This window comes from Kryptolebias marmoratus, linkage group LG6, assembly GCF_001649575.2.
Source record: "Kryptolebias marmoratus isolate JLee-2015 linkage group LG6, ASM164957v2, whole genome shotgun sequence".
Taxonomy (NCBI): domain Eukaryota; kingdom Metazoa; phylum Chordata; class Actinopteri; order Cyprinodontiformes; family Rivulidae; genus Kryptolebias; species Kryptolebias marmoratus.
This window is the reverse complement of record NC_051435.1, coordinates 22,794,771-22,805,511: the sequence shown is the minus strand read 5'-3', so window position 1 is coordinate 22,805,511 and position 10,741 is coordinate 22,794,771. Positions and strand designations below refer to the sequence as shown.

Sequence of the window (10,741 nt, the reverse complement as noted above, 5' to 3'; positions counted from 1 at the left end):
AGTCATAGTCATATATAAGTCATTGGTAAACACAGCTGCATTCAGCAGCTCTGGGCGGAGGAGAGGTGCGCCCTGAACGGTCCTATCTCTTGTACTGAAGAGGAGCTACTGCGCATGTACAACTTTTAACGAGAGTCTATGGACAAAGATTTTTGTGCCCCGGGGCGGAAATACATCACCAATTAGACAACGTCGAAGAACTAAACAACTTTACTTATCAATAACTATAAAATATTTATCGTACACAACTAAAAATATATATACATATATTTCGAAATATTTTTATTTTACTATTTAATTTTTTTTTTTTACGTCTTATTCAAGGTAATGTGAGTGGTGGGGCGGTGCCCTAGCGCCCTCTATTGGCCAGCCGCCACTGCTTCAGGGTAAGGCTTTGATGTCCCTAGTCTGATCGAGGTGTTGTGTCTTAGTTTTGTAGTCATCTTAAGTTGATTTACACTTTGTCTGGACCTTAATGTAAAACTGTTTTAAAAAATTATCTTTAAATTTCACACATTGTAATGCATTGTCTGTAGCTTCTGGGAGGGCTTGCACCTTTGTGCTTTTCTTCCATACTTATTTATTTTTTTACTCAATCATGTAAATGTTCATGTTCAGATCAAAGCTGTGGAGGACCAGTCGTCACTTAGTCTTCGAGGAACTTGGAGGCTGCTCAGGCCTCGACAGGACCACAACAAGGAGGCTGGTTAAGGCCCAGAGCCTGTTGAGAGTCAGAGGTCAGCGATCGGTCCGAGGTCACCTGAGGATCGGTGATGTTTGAAGAGGATCGGTGAGGAGGCAGCTGATGCAGCAGGAGTCAGGCGGCATGCAAAGTGGAGCAATCCTTAATGTTAAAAAAAAGTTGTTTCAACCGAAGTTTCTCTTTACAGTTTTCTCTTGCTTTATCTTATGTCTGCTGGACTTACAGAAACTCTGAGCAAAAATGTTTTTTTTGAGGTTATAAAAATGAGGTGAAGACAACATGAGGAGGAAAAGGGTCTTCACACGACAGACGCAAAAAACAACTGACTTGAAGTTCTCCACCAAGGCTTTCTCAGTTTGCTCTCAAACTTTGTTCGACAACGACAACATTCAGACCCTTGGAGCTACAGAAAGATTTGATCTTACCATGTCCAAAGATTTTTACACTCACAACTGAGCACAGTTCTCATGGAAGATAACAAGAGAACGTTTGTTAAAACACATAATACCTTTCATATTACCGTAAACATTTGCACATTAATAATGATATTCAATCATTTCTCATATTTCAGCAGCTTAGTGATCAAATAAACTGAATCATGTTTTTCTTCACAAGCCTTAAGAAAGCATGTAAACAATCTGTGATTAACTGATTAGATGTCCACAAGTGTCCCAAACAATCAAGATTAACTCAGGTCAGAATGAGATTCTCAGAGACGAGTCAGTGAAAGATGACAGGAGGTCAGAGGTCATAAAAAAAGGTGTGACTCTTCATACTACACTGACCTTTGACCTTTGTCACCCAGTAGTTATTACAACGCAAACACACAACGACGACAAACCACTTCTTTATCATAGTATCATAGAATTTATTAGTCAGGTATCAATGATTAAATTTAACGATTCTCACTTCTGTCAACTATTTGCACAAAAAATACAAGCTGTCCTGGAAACTGAGCTGTCTGACTTTCAGATTCACCCGCAGGTAAATTTATTATAAATTATAAAAACACCAAAACATTGATGTTTTCAGTTCATTGATCAACTATTTAACTCATATGTGGAATTAGTTCCAACTTCTTTCTGTTGTTTGATTTTTGTCCAAATGACTCTTTCCTCAAACAAATGTTATATTTTATATTACAGAGCTTCAACTCTTTGACCTGAATTCATTTGTCGTCCTTTTCTATCATCTAGTGTTTGATTGGTGTTACTGCAGATAAAAATATACCAGGAGATTCTGCCATAAAGAGTTTTTAAACATCTCAGAGCACTAAGAGTTGTTCTGTTGAGACGTTAGATGTTTGTGGAGGAAGATGCAGAGAGGTTGCAAAGTTTACCAATTACGGAAGAGGAAGGGTGGCAAGGGTTATGTTCGTGTGTTAAGTTGTTCTTGCCAAGAACTTCTTAGAATAATGTGTGAAAACAGGGTGTTCGTTCTAGATGGAGTGTGTTAGGTCTGGGGCGAGCTGACCCAGCTGTCCAGGCTGGTTTCCTGTAAGTGTCGTAAGTGTTATGTAATTGGTCAAAAATATGCAATACACACCAATGTATTTTGTCTATATAAATACACCCAAAACTCAAAGATACTTTGAGATTTCTGGGGTATTTCTGAAGATGATGAGTTGTGTCAATAAATCCCCCATGTATTGGCTGAAATGAGAAACGAGTCCCTGTCTATCATTTCATGTGAGAACGACCTTTTTTTCACCAACATATTCTGTCCTCAGAATCATCAGATTGAATCTACTGTTTGCTTTGAAACATTACACACAATCTGTTCATTTGTTGATTGTTGAAGTTTCAGTCAGTAGCCCTAGTATGAATGGCTCTTTATATATACAGGACCTGCTTCAAGTTCTTGGAATAATCGGCTGACATTTAATGCAAAAGTTGTAGATCTTTTTGTTCCAAGTTGTCCATGTCCAAAATGAAAGTTTGAAAACCTTCAGAAAGTCTGTAAAATGTTGATCAGCTTCACTTTAACAGATTACAAGAAAAGTCTGAGTTCTTGGAAGGAAAATGAAAATATTTATTTGATTAAATGATAATAATCAGGATAGCAACAATGGTAAATACAGAACAACACTATTAATCAAACTGAACAAAGATTTAAATTGTAAATTTCAAGAGAACATTTGAAACTAACATCATTCTCTGTCATCAGAAACTAAAATATGTCAGTGTAACTAGAGGTTTGTATCATAGTTTGATTTTCACATGTCAGGATGAGAACAAATGTCAGTCATTTCATTCTGCTTTTTGGGATTTTTAATCATGTCCAAGATATTTTCTCCAATTTATTGATCCATACCAATATGGTCTTTATCTGTTAACCTCGTTTTATAATCAAATTCAGGAAATAACTGAATGTCATTGCTTCTAAAATGTTCAGGCTTCTAAAGATAACGAGACAAATAACAGCAAACAGAAATAAACCTGCCTTCAGTCTCAGTTTTTATTTAGTTTTAATGAACTCAGCAGTTGTTCCAGAGTCTACAACACGAACTCCAGCGTGGAGCGGCTGAGTGAATGTGGTCTGGACTCTGTGGAGGAGAGTCATGGTTTTAGAGACGCTGTAGAAAGACAGAACACCTGCTCTGTGGTCCAGGTACACTCCGACTCTGGAGGAACCAGGACCTGAGACTGGAGTACTGGCATTATTGTATCGAAATGCATAACGGCTGTCACAACGTAAGGCCCAGGATTTGTCATTGCATCCAAATCCACAATTATCTGGACCTCCTGCTCTGCTGTTATCCTTGTAGGCGACTGCAACAAAGACCACTATCCCGCTCCACTCCACCTCCCAGTAACAACGTCCGGTCAGACTCTCTCTGCTCAGAACCTGTTTATAAGTGAATCTGTCTGGATGATCAGGATAAGACTGTTGCTCTTTCATTAATGTTACTTTTCTGTTCTCCTCAGATAACAACAGATATTTGTTTGCTGTGTTTGGATCCAGAGTGATTTCTTGTGAAAATTGTAAGAATCCATTTCTGGTCTTTGGTTTTGGTTCTGACAGTAAAACGTCCGCTTCAGAGACTCTCAGTGAGATGTCTGTCCACATGTCCCTCAGGATGTCCTGCAGTTTGTCTCTGAGCTCCTCCACAGCTTCTGTCACGTCCTCAAAGTGTCTCCGAGGATGACTCTTGATGCTGGATGAGAGTGTAGGCTCACTGAGTGCTGACACTGAGGGGTAGTTGTGGAGAAACTGGTTGTGATCCTCTGTGTGTGAGAGCTGCTCCAGCTCGGCGTCTTTCCTCTTCAGCTCAGTGATCTCCTGCTCCAGCTTCTCCTGAAGCTCTTTGACTCGACTCACTTCAGTTTCCTGCTGGGATCTGAGCTGCTGCTTCACATCAGAGCTTCTTTTCTGGATGAGACGGATCAGCTGAGTGAAGGTCTTCTCACTGTCCTCCACTGTTTTATCAGCAGAGACATTGATGGCCTCCACCTCCTGTTGGAGCAGCTTCACATCTTTCTGTCGGTCCTGGATTCTCTGCTGGATTTGTTGTCGACTCGCCTCGAGCTCCTTCTGCTTCTCAGCTCTTCCTGCTGCAGCTGAGACTGTTTCATGTCCTTTATGTTCATCCATTAAGCAGAGATAACAGATACACTGCTGATCAGTATGACAGAAAATCTTCATCACCTCATCATGACGAGGGCAGATGTTCTCCTGGAGCTTCTTGGAGGGCTCCACCAGCTGGTGTTTCTTAAAGGCAGCAGATTCATAATGAAACTTAATGTGATTTTCACAATAAGAGGCCAAACAGTCCAGACAGGACTTGACAGCCTTCAGTTTCCTCTCAGTGCAGACATCACAGGACACATCTTCAGGTCCAGCTGGAACAGCATGGAGGTCATCATTCTTTAGCTCCTCCGCTAAAGATGCTAACATGGTGGTCTTCACCAGAACAGGCCTCGGTCTGAAAACCTTCCTGCACTGAGGACAGCTGTAGATTCTCCCCTGATCCTCTCCATCCCAGTGGGTTTCAACGCAGCTCCTACAGAAGCTGTGTCCACAGGGAATAGTTACCGGATCCTTCGGGAGATCCGAACAGATCGAACATGAAAAGTTATCTTGAGTCACCTTTCTTTTCTCCGCCATGTGTCCTCTCAGTTCCAAAGTCTCTGTGGGTTTTTTCCGCTTTTTACTGGAATGAAGTTAGAGCTCAGATCTACACATCATGTTGCCGCAGTTATTGTCGTTGGTTACACCCATCCTCCCATTTGTAGATCTAATGGGGAGGGGTCAAAAGAAACGGTAACAAATCGGGTCTTTTAGTGTTTTATAAGGCATTTAGCAAAGTTAAGCAGTTTCAGCTTCAAACTAATGCATTCCTGTAAAAGTGATCAGTTTGTTCTGATATAAAACACTAAAAGTTATATTTATTTGTCGTGTCGTGTTTTGATGTGACTCCGTATATTTTTTCCGCCGCTAGGTAGCTCTGTTGTCCAGCGTGACAGTTCACACCAATGACTTATATGGATATATGAGTGAGAGTCACGTGCACTGGAGCGAGCCGTTTATTTTTGTTTTGCTCCATCGGACTGCCAAAACGGTAATTGTAACGTTGTAACGTTGAAACGTTACAATTATTATTGTAACGTTTTTTCTTATCTTTTCTTTAATACTACAATGTGTGCGCGCGCGTGTGAGTGAGTGAGTGAGAGACAGAGACAGAGAGAGAGAGAGAGTGTGTGTGAAGAACGCTAATGAGATATGAAATAACCAGTAGCCAATTGAATAAGCTACCCTTTTGGGTTTATATATTTGTAAATCTGACTCTAAAGGAGTCAGTGCCTCACCAACCATGAACCTCTATGAAGTGCCACCAGGGACATATATCAGAATTACCTTCCATATACACATATGAAATTCAAGTCTTCCATATACTATACTGAAAACCTTGCATAAACACTAGTGAAAAGCTCTCACATAAACTAGTGAAATCATTTACCTCTTATATAACCTACTCAAAAGCTCTCATACAAAGTAGTGAGAACTGTTCATATAAACTGGTAAAAATACACACTAGTAAAAAGCTTTCATACACACTAGTAAAAAGCTTTCATACATACTAGTCAAATGTTTGTGGATTTCACTTGAAACGGAAGGCGTTTTATTAAACCGGAAGTTGTAGTTTTAAACAGAAGTCATTCTGTTTTGCTTCTGGTTCCTGCAGGAGGCTGCTGTGAGATTGACAGCTGTCAGTGCTTCATGAAGTGAGCAGGGCTTACGGCATGCTGAGAACAGGAACTGCAGAATGATTAATGCTTTCCGACATGTAGCCGCCACAGTCTCCAATAACACAGAAAAATCAGTAGATTTGTCGCTAGTCGCTTTAAAAAATGGCTAGACGGATCTGAAAACTCGCTCAATATAGCGACAAAGTGGCTAAGTTGGCTCCTATCGTGCTCCAGCCTGTGCGGAAATCATTGCGCTGCCCATTGGTTCCTCTTCAAAAAAAATAAATTAAAGGGCGTGTGCGAGTGTATTTTTTTTTAGCCTGAGAAATACAAAGTGTAGCGTGTGCACTTCATGAAATGCATGTCTCACGGTCAATGCGTGAAACTTGAGAGCCCTGTTCATACACACTAATGACATATTTGTGGATTTTAGTAGAAACAGGAAGAAGTTTTATTAAACCGGAAGTTGTAGTTTTAAACAGAAGTCAGTCTGGTTAGCTTTGTGCGTTTTGTGCAATTTTCGGCCGATATTTTACCAAATAATATAATCGATTATTGCTCAGCTACGCGCTGAACACCTCACACAATCAATGGAATTACTCAACTTTATTTTGGCTTCAACCCCTCCCCCCCCAAACAAAACAAAACAAAACAAAAACAAAAACAAACAAACAACGGTTTAATGTTCCGGTTCAATGACATTACTTCCTTCTCAACTGAAATCCACAAGTATTTCACTAGTGTGTATGAACACTTTTTACCAGTGTGTATGAAATCTTTTTACTACAGTTCTCACTACTTTGTATGAGAGCTTTTGAGTAGGTATATAAGAGGTAAATGAGAGGAAAAGTTATAAACAATATTTTACTTGTAAGCTCTTTGAACAACTTCAGTTTGTAAAAATAAAGGTCAAATCTTGACCATGCTGACGAGCTAACAGCTTGTTCGAGTGAAGCCAAGACCAAAGCCGATGGCTGCTGTCCTGAAACGGCTCAAATCTCAAAAGATTGTTTGTTTTTTTTCAAAACGCTGTTTTATAAATCCTTATACCACAGTCAGTGTGTTACCACAGTTATTCTGGCAGAAACATTCCTGTTGGAAGGCTGCTGCTGCTGTTTGCTCTTGAAAAAAACACGTAACAAAACTGACGGCGATGTAAAGGTTATTAAAATTCATCCACATGAACTGTTATAAAACTTTGGAGTCAACTCCAGTCTATTTTGATTTTAGATTTTAGCTCAATTATCCAGTCAGAATTAAACTTAATTGCTCCAAACTGAGGCTGAGTTATCTACAGTAGGTAAGATATGAATTTACTTTACTTTATGTTTTATTTAATTTAATTCATTTTTTACAGAACCCCACTTAAAAAAAAAAACTATCTGGACTATCAATTTACATTTCTTATTAATAATATTTTGGTGTTTAAAGTGAACTATACTATATTCTTAACACAACTCATTCACTCATATTTGGCCCAAGAATAATAGCTTTAAAAATCCTGTTTTTTTTTCAGTCCCTGAACTGCTCCAGGAGTGGTTCGGATCCACTCAGTGATGACCCAACACTAAGAGAGAAACGTACACGAGCAAATGTAGAAATAGGTAACAATGAAAAGGAGGAGGCAGAGTTCTGCAGGAGCTTGTGTGTTTTATTAGCTACTGATTTAAGGTTGAGGACGAGCCTTAGCCAGGACCTAAATAATCGGAAGAAACAAAACACACATTATATTAGTTAGTTAGCAGCCTTCCTTTAAAAGGAGGGAAGACTGAGGCTTGTCTCGTTTTACTCTTCAGGAGTGATTTGATCATGAAGGACATAGATGGTAACAGACTCCTTTTCTTTTAATCACTCTCATCTCCATTAGAAGGATAATTGGGGCTAATTGAGCCCAACCTTTTTTTAATTACTATAGCTTGGACAGAAATGGTTCATTAAATTATGGTATCAAATTGTTTCAATGTACAAAATAATGAGTGAGGTTGCTTGTTAGTGAGTCTTTTATGTGATGGAGACTAAGAACAGTTTCAACAATCTAAAATGGTCTGACATTCACGGTAGGCATGTTGTACTATTAGATGTTTTTCTGTCGTGTCCTGAAGTTTATGTCACATCCACAGGTAGCAGAGCAGCAGCAAATGAATGATCAAGACTTACCAACGAGAATCAAAACCACAAATAAATTACCGTTTAACAGCAAAAAGAAACTAACAACTACACATTGCACTAAGCCACAGAGTTGGAACAGCAGTCAGCTTGTCCTGTGGATGGGTCTCGCCCACTCTGGAGGGACGATGGGCGGGCTTTTGTCCTTAAACTGCTTCCACGTAGTTGGCCGGCAGCATGCCGGTCTTGCCGGTGCGCTGCACGGTGCCGTACATCCAGCCCTCGTCGATGGACTGCACGTTAACGATGACATCGCCGTCTTTGAATGACACCTCATCGCTGTCCGCTGCCGCGTAGTCGTACATGGCTCGCACAGTTTTCTAAAGAAGAGGAGAGGGAAAAAAAAATCACAAGATGCCTGAATTTGCCAGTTTGTTAAGTGAACACATTTATCAATAGAGAAGCTCGGTGAGTTCAGAGGTCACAGAAATGGCACATGTAAACTGATCTTTTGAAGTGAGGTTATGTGAAAAAGTTACAAACAATTCTTACTGTATCTTATGTAGACAGAACCAATTTTACTAATTAACAAGCATCTAGTTGCCAACGACTAGTCAGAGCGAGGTCAAGACCATGGTGGATTGCTGCCATCCTAAATTAACTTTAAATGCTAGTTTATAAACTTCAACACTGCTGTCAGTTTTGCATCAAAGAATTATTGTGGCACAAATATTATAAAAATCCTGGAGGAAGTACATCAGACTGAACTGGAAGTGCTACAGCTGCTGCTGCTGTTTGTGCCTGAAAATATTCAGAACTTTATGTAAATAAACATGAAATGCAAAACTGACAGGGATGTAAAGGTTTTTAAAATAACATGGATCGTTAAATGAAACGCTATAAAATCTTTGAGAGTGGAGCTGTTTTAAGTGGCACTAGTCTTCTGTGGTCTTGGCACCATAAACTAAGAGATATCTACAACAGGTAAGATATTTATTGCTCATAACCTTTTTACAGGATCCTACTTCAAAAGATCTGAACTATCCCTTTAATGTCTTTTTATAGCTCATTAGTGGCTTGAAGGGATCCTACAGGGGTCAGGGGGGATTTGTGACAGTCAGTTTGAACTGAGGAGGATTATTTTCAAGAACAACCCCTTTCAATTAATTAATTAACTCTTTTTTTTCTACTGAAGCCTTTAGGATTATTCTAACTTGGATGAGAAGGTGATCCAGGAGACGCTGTGTGTGTTACGGGTGTGTGTGTGTGTGTGTGTGTGGTACTAACTCCAGTGGTGGAGGGGTGTGAGGGGACTGAGGAGACTGTGGTCTGTTGGGTGGCCACGGATGATGACCTCTGCTGCACCTCCACAGTTTTAGTCTGCTGGTAACCTGCAGACGGTAAAAGTTGAACACAGGTAAGGCCTTATTACTGATCCCGTGGCATTTGATTGTATCAGACGTTTGGTAAATGAATAAATGATCTAATTCTGAAGTATTACCCATGCTGCTCGCCATGAAGCCGTTGCTGTAGAGGGACAGGTGGTGGTCAGCATCCTGGGACACCTCGGACTTCTCATCAGCCATGCCGCTCAGGGCGCTGGTGGAGCGGGAGTGCTCCTTACTACGGCGCTGTGCTTGTACTGTCAGAATGAGGTAAAAAAAAAAAAAAAGATTTCTTATCGACGGTCTCTACTAGAGAAGTTAAACCTGGATTTTTTCTAAGTTAACTGACTTGTTGACTATAAGAGACTGATTTCTGTCAGGTTGTACCACAGAGGTATCCCCAACATTCGGGAGTGAAATTTCATATTTATTTTTTACTTATATTTCCAAATTGATTATTCCTAATAAGGAAAGATATCATTTAGAGGTAAAGATTACAGAGAATTTAACCAGCAGCATTTTGCAAAACTTGGTGATGTGGAGCAGAGGCAAAAAAAAAAACTGGTTTCTGAAACGTCCCAAACTTTTATCATTTGAATTTTATGCATTCAAATATTTGAGCATAACGGCCAAACACCATGAAAAATACTGAGCATTTTCTCGACTGAACTAAGCCTTGGTTCTGACATTTGTTGATGAATGAATCCATACTGGTTTGTCTTGTTTGTTCGAGTTAAAGCTCACCTGACATCATGTGCAGACTCCTGGACTGAATGTTGTCCTCAGCAGGGTCGTAGTCAAACACAGAGCCGGGGTTTGTGCGCCACACGCGCAGATCTGAATGTTTAGAGTAAATCAGACAAAGAGTTACAGGCAGGAAATGCTGTCACAGAGAGACAAGAAGGTTTTCTGTCTGGTTTTAAAATACTAAATTTAATCATTAAGACATTTGTTTTGATTAAAAAAACACTCTTTATAAGGATAAACACTGTCAAATCAGTATTAATGGATATGGATAAGGCATTTTGGTTAATTCATAGCTGACATGTTTTAAACAAAGTAAGTTTAGTTTGATAAAGCAGAGCTGCGGCGCTTCCTGTGATCGTACCGGTGATGGTCTCCTGGTCGTGCTCTATGGCGCGCCTCCTCTCCATCTCCACCACGCGCCTCTGGATGCCACGGTAGCTGATGTCACTGAAGTCCTGCGTGTTCCTCTTCACGCGCTCCGTCACGGGGTCAGAGGTCGTGGGAGTGAAGCTGCCCTTGCTCTTCTCAAAGTCTTCGTGGTATTTCACCTAAAGAGGACAAGTCGACACCCAGGGTAAGTTGCTGCGTCAAAGAAAATACAAAACCTTTTT

General features: G+C 40.1%; 2 protein-coding genes across 2 annotated transcripts in view; both read right to left on the bottom strand.

Moving 5' to 3' along the window:
- Window positions 1-2,710: 2,710 nt before the first annotated feature.
- Window positions 2,711-4,870, bottom strand: LOC108244200 (tripartite motif-containing protein 16-like). The gene has a single exon (XM_017430173.3). The coding sequence runs from the start codon at window positions 4,808-4,810 to the stop codon at window positions 3,161-3,163; it is 1,650 nt and encodes a 549-aa protein (XP_017285662.1). The 5' UTR covers window positions 4,811-4,870; the 3' UTR covers window positions 2,711-3,160.
- A 2,652-nt stretch (window positions 4,871-7,522) lies between these two features.
- neb (nebulin) overlaps window positions 7,523-10,741 on the bottom strand; it is a 70,888-nt gene continuing 67,669 nt past the window's right edge. Inside the window, 5 exon segments of the mRNA XM_037976034.1 lie at window positions 7,523-8,378; window positions 9,286-9,389; window positions 9,500-9,640; window positions 10,128-10,220; window positions 10,492-10,678. Coding sequence (XP_037831962.1) covers window positions 8,205-8,378; window positions 9,286-9,389; window positions 9,500-9,640; window positions 10,128-10,220; window positions 10,492-10,678 — 699 coding nt within the window. The 3' untranslated portion in view covers window positions 7,523-8,204.